Source organism: Budorcas taxicolor, chromosome 19 (genome assembly GCF_023091745.1).
Source record: "Budorcas taxicolor isolate Tak-1 chromosome 19, Takin1.1, whole genome shotgun sequence".
Classification (NCBI taxonomy): Eukaryota; Metazoa; Chordata; class Mammalia; order Artiodactyla; family Bovidae; genus Budorcas; species Budorcas taxicolor.
The window spans coordinates 36,372,889-36,388,507 of NC_068928.1; the positions used below are offsets into that span (position 1 = coordinate 36,372,889).

At 54.2% G+C, this 15,619-nt stretch overlaps 1 protein-coding gene across 1 annotated transcript; it reads left to right on the top strand.

Moving 5' to 3' along the window:
* The first annotated feature begins 536 nt into the window (after positions 1 to 536).
* On the top strand, positions 537 to 3,982 carry DLX3 (distal-less homeobox 3). Its single transcript, XM_052658813.1, has 3 exons — positions 537 to 861; positions 1,914 to 2,104; positions 3,635 to 3,982. Exons 1-3 carry the CDS (start codon positions 537 to 539, stop codon positions 3,980 to 3,982), a joined length of 864 nt encoding a protein of 287 aa, XP_052514773.1.
* Positions 3,983 to 15,619: the final 11,637 nt, after the last annotated feature.

Below are 15,619 nucleotides of genomic sequence, written 5' to 3' on the forward strand. Positions count from 1 at the left end.
TACCCTTGTCCAACTCTTTCCTCCAGGAACACTAAGGGGTTATCTGGGCTGGGGAAGGGATCCACAGGAGGAGGAACAGAGGGGTCTGTGTGAGTGTGTGAGAGAGAGAGAGAGAGTGTGTGACTGTACGTGTGTGTGAGTGTATGTGTGTTTGTGTGTTGAGTAACAACAAAGAATGAGAGAGAAACGAAAGAGCGCAAGAGCATGTTTTGCCTGGAAGGCAAGACTTGCAGCCAATCAGAGCGCTGGGGCCTCCCTCTGCGACTCCACTATTGAGTCTATAACCGGCTGGCCGGGCGGAGCTGGCAGCATTTGACTGTGGCTTGGGACGCGACGAGAGGCGCGCCGCGACCGCCCGAAGACCCGCGATGGTCTAAGCGCCCCTCGACCGACCCTCCCCAGAGACGCTGCCGGGAACCCTCCCCCCTCGCCCTCCGGACACACAACCCCGCCTCGTCTCCTCCGCCTCCCCCGAGCTCCTGCCCGCTTCGGCGTTCCGGCTGAGGCCAGCCGGGGGTGGTACGGCGCCCGCCAGGATGAGTGGCTCCTTCGATCGCAAGCTCAGCAGCATCCTCACCGACATCTCCAGCTCGCTCAGCTGCCATGCGGGTTCCAAGGACTCGCCCACCTTGCCCGAGTCTTCCGTCACTGACCTGGGCTACTACAGCGCTCCCCAGCACGACTACTACTCGGGCCAGCCCTATGGCCAGACCGTAAACCCCTACACCTACCACCACCAGTTCAATCTCAACGGGCTTGGAGGCACAGGCGCTTATTCGCCCAAGTCGGAATATACCTACGGAACCTCCTACCGGCAATATGGAGCCTACCGGGAGCAGCCGCTGCCCGCTCAGGACCCAGGTGAGGACCGCGGGGTCTCTGAGAGCGGGAGGCACTGGGAGGTCCCCGAGAGAGAGGAATTGGAGCCAAAATCTAGGGGAGCGTCCCGGCTAAGAAATGTACTGTCTGAAGTTAGAGACGGTGAGCTAGATGACCCCCAGAGTGGACGGGCGACCTTCCAGTCCAGAAACTGGGCGCCTTTGGGGCGTGGTGCACGCGGGACGCTGCGGTCGGTCCCGGGTGAGGATCCGGGTGAGCGAGGCGGAGAAGGAGAGGGCCCTGGACGGTCAGAGAGCCTCCGGATCCAGGTGCTTTCCCGGCACTTCAGCAAGCGGCTCTCCATCGGGCTCCGGGCAGGCGGCGGGCGCTGGGCGTTCTGCGACCGCAGTTTGGATCTGGGCTGGGGAGGGGGAGAAAGATGAGCGCGACACGGAGAAAGAGCCCTCAGAATTACGGAAACAGGGAGGGAAGCAGCAATTGAGAGTGAAGAGACGGGGGCAAAAAGAAAAATGGAGGCATAAAAATATTTTTATAAAATATAAAATATTTTTATTTCTAAACATAAAGTGGAGGCATAAAAATGGAGAGACAAAGGGAAAGGAAAGACAGAAGAAAGGATCTGAGGAAAGGGCGAAGGAAAAGGAAGTCTGATGTGGCCGCAACTTTTTCTGAAATCTAAAATTATTCTAAAAAGAAAGGGTCTAAAAACAAAAAAAGGAAGGGAGAACAGGAAAGAGCGAGCGAGAGCAGTGACGACGGCGAGGTGCCTGTGAGAGGGCGGCGAGCAGGCGGGCGGCAGGGACTGAGGGGAGCGAGGCGGCGGCCGTGCGCGTCCAGGGGCGGCTGGCGCCGGGACCGGGGGAGCAGGAGCCCGGGAGCGCAGCGTCGTGGGCGGCCGCCGGCCAGGCTCTGTGGCCGCAGCTCCCTCCCGGGGCGCCGGCGGCGGAGAGCGCCGCCAGGAAGTCCCGGGACGAGTCGGTGGGCCGGAGGGTGGGGGCTCCCGCCGGGCTCCGGAGGGCGCCGGTGTCTCTGGCCGAGGCTGAGTCGCCCACCGCCCGGTGCGTTGCCCGCAGTGTCCGTGAAGGAGGAGCCGGAAGCTGAGGTGCGCATGGTGAACGGGAAGCCCAAGAAGGTCCGAAAGCCGCGCACGATCTACTCCAGCTACCAGTTGGCCGCCCTGCAGCGCCGCTTCCAGAAGGCCCAGTACCTGGCGCTGCCCGAGCGCGCGGAGCTGGCCGCGCAGCTGGGCCTCACGCAGACGCAGGTCAGTGGAGGGCGGTCGAAGGCCGTGAGCCTGGGATACCCCAGGCACCGCTGAGCCTAGATGGCCTCATAAGTTGCCTGCAGGCCCTCGAAACCCTTGTCTGTGTGTAGAAGGACCCCCAGATCTCAAACTCGGTTGAAGTTTGTGCAGTAGCATGTGTACAGGTGTGCATATTTGTGAATCGTGCGACTGAGTGTGGACTGAGCGTGTCTATCAGATTCTCTACCCCAGAATCCCCAGCTTCCACAGGCTCCCAGCAGCGACGGTCACTGCTAGGAGTCCGCATAGTGCTCCCCACCACCCCAGGCTAGGCGTGTGTGTGTGAGGGGTGTACATACACGTGTATTCATGTCTGTTTGCACACAGGCTAACGTGTGCACAGTACATGTGGGATACACACCTCAGGAGGAAGGCCTTTCAAGGGCCACTGTGTTTATTGATGAACACATGTACTTGACTGGGCCCCGTGGTGAGTGTATGTACAAAAATGTGTGCTTGTATCAAAAGACTGCATTCCTGCTCAGTACCCAAATGCTCCACCCCTTGTGTGCTTGGAGGCAAGAACAGATTCCCCACAAAGGGGGGTAGGGACTTAGAGGTGGCAGTCCCCCAGCCCCAGCCTGTCCCTAAAGCCCCCAGCAGCCTGTCACTGCTCAGGGGAGGAGTGGCAGACGCCTGGCTCCCTACAGGTGTTGACAGGCGGGCCTGGGTTGCGGCTGCGTGGGGCCCGGTCCGCCGGGAATCTGGGTCACCCGGTGAGGAGCTGATTCATTGTTTGTACCAGTCATGGGGTGGAGAGCGGCAGGGGGAGGGGGAGATACCCCAAGGGAAATTTGGAGATCATGGCTCACCTGCTCCTGAGTCCCAGATCACCCCCATTACCCAGCCCCGAAGGGCTCATGAGTGTGCGAACATGGGAGCTCATGTTTGCAGGGCGTTTATCTGGGTGTAGCTGTGCTTGTGTGTATCTTTATAGACTGGTGCCTGTGTGTGAAGTGGTGAGTGGGTATGTTCATGCACATGGAGATGCTTATGTGGGTGTGTATTTGTCTCTGTATATCTGTGCACCTTTGCTTATGGGTTTCTAACGTGAACAAAATGCTGCAAACTGCCTCCTCCCCTCTGGGCTGCCCTTTATTCAGTGCTTACTATGTCAGTAGTATGGCTGGCTGCTTCGAGTTCTTTGTCTGTCTTAACTTTTTTGAGCATTATAGTGACCCTATGATGTAGGTAATAGTGCTGCCAGTGTCCCCATTTTGCAGATGAGGACAGCAAAAACCAGAGAGGTCGGGTAACTTGCCCGCAGTCACACATTTAGTAAGTGGCAGAGCAGAATTTGGACCTAAGTTTCTAGCTGAATTTCTATCCCCAATAGAAAAAGATGCTGGCCTGGAGGCAGGATGCCTGGATTTTGCCTGGGTCTTATGTGACAGTGGGTTCTGGCCCATCCCTCTCCAGACTGGCTTCCCTGACGGGTTTTCACTCAGTGTTCTAAGAGGCTAACTAGCTCCCCCTTTCTTCTTGGGGCAGGTGAAAATCTGGTTCCAGAACCGCCGTTCCAAATTCAAGAAGCTCTATAAGAATGGGGAGGTTCCCCTGGAGCACAGCCCCAACAACAGCGATTCCATGGCCTGCAACTCACCACCGTCACCTGCCCTCTGGGACACCTCTTCCCACTCTACTCCAGCCCCTGCCCGCAGCCAGCTGCCCCCGCCACTCCCGTACAGTGCTTCCCCCAGCTACCTGGACGACCCCACCAACTCCTGGTACCATGCACAGAACCTGAGTGGACCCCACTTACAGCAGCAGCCGCCTCAACCAGCCACCCTGCATCATGCCTCCCCAGGGCCCCCGCCCAACCCTGGGGCTGTGTACTGAGCACCTACCCATCCTGAACCTCTCACGAAGGAACCCCGGGACCAGGCAGAAGGCGCCTCCGTCCTAGCTGACACTCAGGAATCATCGAGGAGCACGGGGAAAGGACATCTCTTCCCCCTTCCCTTGCCCCTTCTTCCAGGGACCCAAGAGCTTCCAGAGGAAATTTACATGGACCAAGGATGCCCCCTGAACCTCCCACTCCCTGCCTAGACACTGGGGTGCCCCTCCAGATGTTTGGGCACTCCACTCCAGCTGGGACAGCTGTTCCCCTTCTGCTCCAAGAGCCTGGATTGGCTTCAAATGGCTCATCACCTCCCAGATTCTAAATCTTAGTACTCAGTCCCCAGACTGGATTCCTTGGGTACTGGGGAGACTGTGGAGTGTGCACAGGTCAGGCTTGGGCTGGGGCACCAGGCACTGTGGATCCCAGGACCTGCCAGGCCCAAGATCCTCCCCCAAGCCACCTGTGGCTGTCTCCTTCCTGAGCATCCCCTCTGCCAAAAAGACATTGGACCGTGAGACTGGGACTCAGGGTGGGGACCTCAGCGAGCCCTGCCCTGAACTTCTAGCCCTCATTTAAGATTTGAGGGTTACACCAAAGAAAAGCCCCAAGTAAGGGAAGCTTTTAGTATTTGTGGCTTTAGAGAGAAGAATTCAAGGAGCACCTCGCCTCCCCGACTCTGGTCAAAGAGGAGGGGTGGGTCCCAGGCAGCCTTCCCGACCACCCATTTCTTCTCCCATGTACAGGACTTTGCACAACTTTGGTTTCAAAAGCTGTTGAAAAATAGGAAGACAAAGGGCATTGTTAACAGTTAGGACCAATCTCCCCTGCGTGGGCACCTCTGCTCACCCCCATGCCCCCACCCCGCCTCTTCCCACCTCTTCCTCTCCTCCAGTAAGCTGGCGCCAAACCCCAAATCTCCAAGGAGACACACCAGGAAAGACAAACCCCCAAACACCCCCTTTCCGGTGGCCTTGGAAACAGATTGTTCGCGCCAAGACAGAGAATGTCGGGTGAGGTGCACGGTGTTATAACTCGGTACCTTTAGGGGTGAGGGGGTGGCTGTCTGAAAGGCTGGTAGCACTGGCTCTTCCTGGCCCAGATGTCCCCCCAGAGCTAACTTTCCTCCACCCCTGATGTGGTCAAACATCGAAGAAGAGGAGGGGTAGAGGACTCTAGCTATATATATAGTATGTATTTTTTTTTTAAAGCAACAGAGAGAAGCAGCCTCCTCCCTCCTGTGGTTTCCTATTTATGTGGCCCTTTCCTCCTGGACATACCTGCCTGTGCGCAGTGAGCTGAGAGAAACAGAGATGTGGGCTCCGGCTGGATTTGGGTTTGGTGGGAGGCGCAGGCGTGAGGAGAGACATGGTGGATCTCAAAGAGTCCCACCCCAGGGGGATGGGAACGAAGCCAGCTCCCACCCTCTCCCAGCCTTCTCATTTCTGCTTTCTTATTGGACTCACCTTTATATATAACATTAATAAAAAAGAAGAAAATAACCACTGAGCTCTTTGAACTGGAGGCTAGAGGCAGGCAGCTCTCAGGGGAGGGCTGGGAGTCAGGAAAGTTGTTTGGTGGGGAAGGACCTCTGAGCAGGGGTTCCTAAGAGATTCAGAGCCCTGGGGACCTACTGCTGGGGCTCTGAGCTCAAGAGCTGAGTTGGGCTTGGCCAGGGGGAACAGATGCTCCTGACCACACGGCTGGCCCCACGGTCTGGGAAATGGAGGCTCCCAGCCCTTGGCCTCCCTGACTCCACTCTGCTTGGCATCCCTTGTCGGTGTGATTTAGCAGCCCTCCACTGCTGCCGCTGCTGGGTCACCTCAGGCCTGCTCTTTGATCCTGGGCTCACACACAGACATGCTTGCACACATACATGTGTAAACCCCCTGCCTCCATGCCCAGGCATTTCCTTACCACTCACCCTTCTGTCTGTCCCTTTCAGTCGGAGGTGAGGGCAAGGCCTTAGGCAGGGAGAACACCACTGCTCCCACAGTTGGCAGGGACCTCAGGCCATTGAGATCCAGGCTGGGCCATGGAAACAGACAAGGGGGGTTCCACACTGACCTTCTCAGAGAGTGCTTTGGCCCTGACTCACAGACGGCCTAGGCCAGCAGTGCCGCCCACCCCCTCCTCTTCCAGCTGCCCAACTCCAAGACTCTGGAGACAGAGCTGGAGGGGGCAGTGGGAACGGAAGCGTGCGTGAGCAAACATCTTGGCCCAGATGGGAGACACAGATGGGATTCATGCACACGCTGTGAAGCCACCTCTCACACATGTACCAAGACTCACATCTCTCTACCATCACGCATACATGGACTCATGTTGTCCTCTGAGGCCAGATACATAGATCTGAGTGCACACCTGAGACACGTTAGCATCACACAAATAGACGAACAATAGCACTCCAAAGGAGTGTGTATCAAAGGATACCCAGGTGCACACACACACACACAGCAGAGACTGCACCCTGTACTGGAAAAAGTCTAGAATGGAGACTCAGCAACACCATCCAGCAGCCAGGGTGACCCAGCTCAGCCTGGAAACTCCCTGTCGGAATCTCGGTTTCTCACCTGTCTGTCGAATGGGAACAACAATCCCCACCCTTCCAGGCTTCTGGGGCGACTGTGAGCCACAAAGCAGAATAAGGATGAGGAAGCAGAACAGAAGGGCCCTGTGGAACTGCAGGACTCCAGAACCTGGGGACCTCCAGCCTCCACCTTACCCTTCTGCCTCTCAGAAAATAGGCCTCCCCTCCCCCTTGCCTGAGGCTGGCGGAAGGGAGGAGGGCCTCCAGCCCACAGACGCCAGCCGGGCTGGCAAGGGTTAAGTGGCAGCTGCCAGGCGGGGCTGAGCTGAGCAGTTTGGGTTGAGGGCTGCGTGCAGGCAGGAGCAGCGAGGCGGCAGCCGGGCAGACTTGCTGGAGACACTGCATTTTATTAGGGCTGGGCTGCCAGCAAAGGGAGGGAGAGGGAAAAAAAGGGCAGAAAGAGAGAGGAAGGAAGGAGGGAGGCTGGGCGGGCAGGCTGGCTGGCGGGCTGCTTTGGGATGAAAGGATGTTGTAAGCTCCTAATTCCTCCCTGCTCATCCCTGCTCTGTCAGGCTGGATTAACTGCCCGGGTGACCTCCCTCAGGGTCAGCCCCACCCCTGACCTCCCCTTCTTCCTCTCCTCACCTCCAGGCCAAGCAGGTCACCCTCTTCACCAGCCTAGGGTGGGGCGTGGGGGGCCATGGGGACAGGTGCTTAGGTGGGGGACCTGGCAGAGTGCCTGGGTGGGGCGGCTGAGCCCATCTTCTGCCAGGTGCTTCTTGACTACACCCATTGCCTCGTGACAACCTTCAGAGAAGAAGAGGGGGGCGAGGGAACCCCAGTCTGCCCCGAGGGTCACTGTTCTCCAAACCTTAGTAAGGGCTGGATTTGCTAAACCCATATTCTGTGCCAAGCACGTTACATGGGATCCTCAAAACAGCCTGGGAGGTGGGTGGTATAGTGCCCATTTTTCAGATGGGGAAACAGGCTCATCTGAGAGGTCCAGTCTCCATCAAGGTTACATAATTATGTGCATGTTCAGTTGCTCAGCCGTGTCCAGTGCTTTGCAACCCCACGAACTGTAGGCCACCAGGCTCCTCTGTCCATGGGATCTTCCAGGCAAGAATACTGGAGTGGGTTGCCATTTCTACTCCAAGAGATCTTCCCGGCCCAGAGATACATAACTAATACGTGGCAATGCTGGGATTTGAATGCTGGTCTGTCTGGAGAATGGGTGCTTTTTGTGGGCTTCTCTGCAGCACAGTTTACTAAAATGCCCAGGGCAGGGTGTCAGAGAGCTGAGTAGCTCTGCCTACCCCAGCCCTCCAGCCTTCCTTCCTGGGTTCTTCCCTGGGAGACGTGTGGGGGGAGGGGCTGGGCTTCTTCCCCAGGGCTGATCCTTGGAAAAGCTTGATGCTGGATTCAGGAATGTGCACGCTGGAGTCAGCTGACCTGGGGTGAATCCTGCCTCCACCACTGACCGTGTGATCTTGAGCAAATCCTTTAACCTTTCTAAGCCTCAGTATTTGCATCTATAGCATAGGAATAATGCTACCTGCCTAGCAGGTAGTTGTTGAGAGGACTAAATGGATAGTGTGTATAAAATGTTTCACAAGGTACACAGCACATAGCAAGTACTGCTCAGTATACCAAGCTGCTGTTGACGATGGTGACAGGATGATGGGGCTTACTGCCCACCTTGACTCCCATCCCACCCTCAATGCCAGTGATTCAGACCCAGGCCCCTGGCTGCACTTGCCACTTTGTTGATCTGCCCATTTCTAGGTGCACTCCAAAAAGGAGTGAGTCAACCTCATGTTTTCTGAGCACCTTCTCTATTTCACGCACTGTTCTAGGCACTGGTGCCACAGATGACTGAGGCCTGGGCAAGGAGGCACAGATCTGGGTGAGGAGCTCCAGGGTCAGAAGCAGGGACTACCCTGGAGAGGCCCCCAGCTGGGCAAACCTGACACAGCCAAGGGGGTTGGGTGAGTTGTCAGAGGAAAGGAAGGGGCAGGGCAGCTGGTGGCGGGTGGGAAGGAAACATGGAAAGGCTTCGTAGGGGAGGCAGCATTTGAATTGTGCCTTGAAGAAAGGACGGCAGCATGAGAGGCAGAGATGGGGGTCTGGGAACATACTCCCTGGAGATCCCACCTGCAGAATAACTCCCCTCCCAGGACTCACGGGGCGCAAGGGAAGGGGACTTGTGGGGGAGCCTTGAGGGCTTCTTGAATTGGCTAGAGCTTATGCTAAAGGGAGGGGTGGCATGGACCCAGAGAGTTCTTAAATACTTCCCTGGATGCCAAGCTCAGGGAAGGGTCAGGATCTGGCATTTGCCAGCCCCTCAGACATGCTGGGAGCCATCCTGACTCTGAGAGCCTGGAGAAAGAAAGCCCCTGCCCCTGTACTGGGAGGAGAGGGCTCATGCCCTTCTTTCTTGCGGAAATGGATGAGAAGGATGATCTCTATCCTTGTCTCTGAGGCCCCTCCCTTTAAGGGTCCTGGATACTTCACCCCAGTTCAGCCTCCACACACCACCTGCCTCAGCAACCATCACTACCACCTACTCCCCTGGCCAGCGGAGCTCCCACCCCTGCTGGAAAGGGGATTCCAGGCACCGAGACCGGACACTTGATGTGCAGCCTCCCCACCTAGGTGAGGGCTCTGGTTGGCTAAGTCAGGCTGAATTGCATCAACCATGCCTGGAGGGGATGGCAGAGGAGGGCTGGGGGAGAATGAAGGGGGGAGGAGAAGGGAGAGCCTTCAGCCAGCACCCTGGCCTCTGTTTTTCCAGCTTTAATTGCAGCGTTAATCACCTTAATAAGCTGTTTACCAACCACCCAGCAGCCTGAGACTGGGAGGTTTAGAAGCCAAAAAGTGCTTGGAGATGAGTTTCCTGAGCCCCAGGGAAGAGGGGCAGGAGGACAGTGCTGATGGGGGCCTTGGTGGGGCTTGGAGCAGAGGGAGCAGATGGGGGGCTGGCAGAGAAGGCTGGGGGAGTCAGGAAGGCCAGCCTCCAGCTCTTTGCAGGGGCCCAGACCCTCTGCCCCAGAAGCCCTTGAGTCAGTCCTCAGGGAAACCTTCCCAGACCTGCAGCCCAGGTCCCCAGCCCCCATCTTTCTCCTTTGTCACTCAGCCTGCTAGTCACTGCTAACTGATGACTCTTCTCTTTCCAGGCCCCTAGTCCTAGCTCTGTGGAGGCAGAGCCTATGTGTCACCTTTACTGTCTTGTCCCCAGCTCAGAGCACTGGGCAGGGACGGGGAGGGTTGCTGAGCTGCAAAGCAAGGGGCATGGGGATGTCTTTCATACCAAGGTCCCTGGGGGTAGGGCTTTGAACTGGGATATAAAGCATGGGGACAGGGGCTTGGGTATGTTCACTCTGTGCTCATCATGCTGGCTGGAGAGCGGGATTTCAGTGGACGTCAACTGCCCAGGTGAATATGTGAAGCCTGCCCTTGGGATCCCTCATACAATCCCTCCCACTCCCATTAGATGAGGGATTGTGGGGCTGAGAGGGGAATGATAACTGCCTCCTGCTCTCAGCTGTTGAGGGCCAACCAGACAATGAGAGGAACACCCAGCACCCAATCACTAGCTGCTTGGTGAGCAACGTAGGAGCTAAGATTAGCTGCAGCCTCAATGGTCATCATCGCAGCTGCTCGTCCATCGGGAAGTGTCTCCTGAGAGGCTGTATGTCTTGCCCAGAGTCACATAGCAAAGGAGGGGCAGTGAATTTAGGAGACCTCCTGGCAAAGGAGAGACTTTGGGATTGGTCTGTTGAGCCCCAAGGTGGGCTGTCTGAGAGAAGGAGTGACGTTGGAATCCAGGGCAGCTAGGATAGACACCCTGGCAGGAGGCAAAGCTGGGGAGGGGGCTGAGTGGGGAGGGGCCTCAAGGCCCAAATGCCTGGGTTGTCTCCTGGAGCAAGTGTGAGCAGGACTGGCAGTGTCTGCTGAGTGAGCAGGGACCCAAAATTCACACCCTGGAGGATTGGCTGGGACGGGGGAGGGGGTGCTTCCCAACCCAGGCAGTTCAGCTTATACCTGGCAAATTGGCGGCAGCAGCACCGTGCCCCTCCCTGCACACTGAGGGCATCTGGCCACATCCTGCGGCACTTGTGGCATGGTCCCACACCTACCCCTGGGACCAATCAGGCCTGCCCTTAGTTCAGGAATCATCAGTGGTGCTGGGTAGGGGAGAGCGGTGACATGCCTTCAGCTAAGAGAGGGTAAGGGGAAGCTGAGGACAGCAAGAAGCCACAAGAAGCAGGAGTTTGGCTGGTAAGGAAGGAAGTCTCTCAAATGCAGACTCAGATCCTCCCAAGATCAGGCAGTGAAGATGCTAATGAAGCACCTACTGTGCACAAGGCTTGTACCAGAAGCTTTCACAGGCACAGTCTCACTTAATCTTCTCAGCTGCCTGGCAAAAGCAGTGCCATTATTATCCCACTTCCCAGGTGAGAAAACAGACTCAAGAGGTTCAACAGTTTCCCCTAAAGGCCTCCAGTGAATGTGTTTCAGAGTTTAGCCTTCTGAATCCCTGGCCTGTGGCCCTTTCACCATCCCATGGCTTCTAAGATTGAAATGGGGAGAACGTAGGGAGGATGCCAGGCTTAGCTTTCCCCCTTGTTCCCAGATCAGCTCTGTGTCCTTAGAGATACCAGTGTTTCATAGAGTAGGACACATGTGCAAACACCCAGGCACATGTATGCACATTTCTGAGCGTTAACCCTGACTTTGACATTTACTATGTATCTTCAGCTAAGTCATTTGCCCTCTCTGAAGTTCATTTTCCTCATGTATAAAAATGGAGGTAAGCATATGTAACTTTCAGGGTTCCTGAGGAAATTAAATAACACTTAACACAAAGCTTGGCACAGTGATGGAGCGCCACAAACTATCCTGTCAGTTCTAGATGAAACCAGTCTGTGTACAGTTAGGACACTCCTCAGTTGACCTTGGGAGTGCTAGGTGCCCTCCATGGGCCCAAAGTTTACCCTTTTGCCTAACGAGGGGAGTTCTCATATATACAATTCCTCCCTCTACTTGGAAAGTCCTTTCTTGATTCCAACCTAAGTCTGCCATGCTGCAGATGTAATGGAAGGACAGCCACCTGGGACAGAGCCATGTGCTGGGCCTTAGTCCCAGCAGAAGGGAAGAGGGCGGAGTTTAATACAGGCATACCTTGTTTTGTCATACTTCACTTTATTACACTTCACAGATACTGCTTTTTTTTTTTTTTACAAATTGAAGATTCATGGCAACCTCAGGTTAAGCAAGTCTATTAGCACCATTTTCCCAACAGTATTATTTTTTAATTAAGGTACATGCATTTTTTTTGGACATAATGCTATTGTACACTTAATAGACTTCAGTAGAGTGTGAACAACTCTAGTACAGCATAAACATAACTTTCCATGCACTGGGAAACCAAAAAATTTGTGTGACTCACTTTATTGCAATATCCGTTTTTATTGTGATGGAGTAGAACCAAACCCAGAATATCTCAGAGGTATGCCTGAATCTTTTAGTTACTAATCAGCTAAAGAGCTGCTTCTTCACATCTATATACTTGCAGTATTTCATTAATTTGTGTTTCCAATATAACAGGAATATATTTCCATATTTATTGCAAGGCTAGAGAACAGCATCCTATATTTATCTTATATCCAGCCACTATACCAATATTTTCCTACTTCTGGAATATTTTCCCCCTGAGGTCTCCTAAGTTTTCTAGGTATACAATCAGGTATCAGTAAAGGAGGGGGGAGGGCTTCCCCAGTGGCTCAGTGGTATAGAATCTGCCTGCAATGCAGGAGACACAGGAAACCCGGGTTCGATCCCTGGGTTGAGAAGATCCCCTGGAGAAGGGCATGGCAACCCACTGCAGTATTCCTGCTTGGAGAATCCCATGGACAGAGGAGCCTGGCGGGCTACCAGGAGTCCATGGGGTTGCAAAGAGTTGGACACGACTGAAGCAACTTGGCACACATGCACATCAGTAAAAGAAATCTCTTTTTTTTCCTCTGCTTTTTTGTCTAGCAGGAGGGATTCTGGGGTCACAGTAGAGGTAATCATCCACGAATGAAGAAGTCAGGAACCTCAGCTGCCTCTGAATGGATTCTGGCCCAGGCAGGTTCTGGATGATCTCACTTTCGGATACCTTTGCATCTGGGGTACTCAGAAGGCTGTCCTGGAAACACAGTTGGAAGTCCTCATCCCTTCCAAACAGTAAATGCTGGAAAGGGTGTGGAGGAAAGGGAACCCTCTTGCACTGTTGGTGGGAATGTAAATTGATATAGCCACTATGGAGAACAGTATGGAGACCCCTTTAGAAACTAGGAATAAAATGAACTACCCTATGACCCAGCAATCCCACTATTAGGCTTATGCTGAGAAAACCATAATTCAGAAAGACACATGTACTCCAATGATCATTGCAGCACTCTTTACAATAGCCAGGACATGGAAACAACCTAAATGTCCACTGACAGATGAATGGATAAAGAAGTTGAGGTACATATATACAATGGACTATTACTCAGCCATAAAAAGGAATGAATGTGGGTCAGTTGAATTGAGGTGGATACGCCTAGAGCCTGTTAGAGAGAATGAAGCAAGTCAGAAAGAGAAAAATAACATATCTTAATGCATATATATGGAATCCAGAAAAATGGTACTGATGAAACTATCTGTTAGGAATAGAGACAGATCACAAACTTCGGGATACAGTGGGGGAAGAAGAGGGTGGGACAAATTGAGAGAGTAGCATTGACATATATACCCTGCCATGTGTAAACGAGTTAGTGAGAAGCTGCTGTATAACATAAGCAGCCCAGCCTGGCCCCCTGTGATGACCTAGAGAGGTGGCATGGCAGGGGTGGGGGGAGGCTCAGGAGGGAGGGGATATATATACACATATATATGACTGATTTGTATTGTTGTATGGCCAATACAACATTGTAAGGCAATTATCCTCCAAATAAAAAAGAAAGAATTCCTTACCCTTTAGCCAGTGTCCTGCACAACTCCCTCCCCTCCACACAAAGCAGCGCTGTCAGCCCACCACTCTCGCCATGGGGTGTTTGGGGAAGACAGTTGTCTGGAGTTCTCACAGGTGGAGACCAGCAGAGGAACAGGGATGACTGTAGAAGATCCCGCAGGGACAGAGACAGAAAAGGCTTTTCTTGCTTGGCAGTCAGAGATAATACAACTAATCCTTGTTGAATCCTGATTGTATTTAGAGGCTATTGTGTTTTAACCCATTTAGTTCTCATCACCCTAAGAAGCACAGGCCATTAATTATTATCTTCATTTTCCAGATGAGGAAGGCGAGGTACAGAGAGGTTAGGAAACATGCCCAAATTACACAATGTTATAAACCAATGTTCAGTTCAGTTCAGTCGCTCAGTCGTGTCCGACTCTTTGCGACCCCATGAATCGCAGCACGCCAGGCCTCCCTGTCCATCACCATCTCCCGGAGTTCACTCAGACTCACGTCCATCGAGTCCGTGATGCCATCCAGCCATCTCATCCTCGGTCAAACCAATGTTACCTCAGTTTAAAAAAAAGAAAAGGAACTTGCCTATGGTCATAGAGTTGGACTTGAGCTTGGGCACCTGGCTCTTTATGTTTTTTTGTTCCTGGGGATGACTATACTCTTCATTATGTGGTAAGTTGGTAGATCAGAGGAGGACTAAGGCAAAGGAATGGGTCACCGTACATGCTGGCATACCTGGTGTATTTCACAGCACAGCTAGGGTGGGCTCTGTCTCATGACCTTCTGAGATATCATTCTGATCATTATTCCCACTGCACGGGTGAGGACATAAAGATCCAGGAGTTAAAGTGACTTGCCCAGAGCCTCCCAGCTGAGTGCCTGCATTCTAGGGACTCCATGAAGTCCCTCTGGACAAGGAAACACGTTTTATTTTCCAAGGGGCCAGGGGAAATGTTTCATATTGTTTAGATGGGGCTGCCAAGGGGCTGGGAGTGGGAGGAAGTTGAAAGCAGGGATGAGTCCTAGGGCAGATTCAGGCCTTGGGGGAGAGGAGGGAGAGGAGGGAGAGGGGAACGTCACCAGGGGTGGGAGCAGCCTCCATCAGTGGGTCCAGCTGATCCCGTGGGCTTGGGGAATGTGACAGGAGCCCAGCAGAGGCATGTCAGCAGCCTCCCGCAGTCTGGTTTCCCCCAGGATCTGTTGGAGCAAAGAATTCCCAGTGGCTTCAGGGCTGGGAGGAGGAGTCTGCAGCAGGCCCCAGCTTGCAGGGGCAGAGAAAGCAGCTCCTGGGGCCAATCCTAAGGAGTGGTCTGGTGGCTCTGTGGCAGACGTGGTGGGCAGTGGGAGGGGTAGGACCTGGACAAGGGTCTCATGGCCCTATCCATGCTTAGTCCTGGCCTGCCATCCCAAAGAGAGTTTGGAGCACCAGGCCTGGGGAGAGGGGGCGTCCAGCAGAGAAAGGAAGCCCTGAAGGGGAAGCCCCTCAGTCGGAGAGGGGAGCCAGTGCCCTGCTCTCTGGCAACCTCCAGTCTGAGGAAGGAGCACGGGTCCTGACATGCCAGGTGAAACAGGCCAGAGAACATGATCACAGGGATGGGCTGCCAGGCCCGAGGGTATTGCAGAGCAGGGTCCCCCCAAGGAGCCTCGTGATCGGAGTGGGATTATCTAGATGTCATGCTCCTGGCCTCACGATTCGGCCTGTTATTCATCAGCTTGAAGTGGGGAGGGGGAGAGGATGGGGGGCTAAAGGCCAGAGTGGAAGTCCTCAGGCCCGCCAAAGATCTGACCCAAAACTCATCTGAACTCTTGAAAGGGCATGGTTCAGATGAAGCTCAGAGGAATATATTCCACAGAAAGTGGAAATGAAGTAATCTCTCCATTTGGGGGCCAGAGAGGCTGAAGGCCTGGCTCTGTGAGAGTTTCTGTCCTCGAGAAACCTTGATGTTTGGAGGAGCTTGAGGCCAACTCCTTTCCCTTCCTGGGCTGGCAGACACATCCCCCGGGCTGCCAGTGGGGCTGAGGACCTTAGAGATGAGACATCAAGCTGTGGGGGTTGAAAAGGCATCCAGTCTCGTGGGAAATGCAAAGCCCTGTACTCTGAGAACT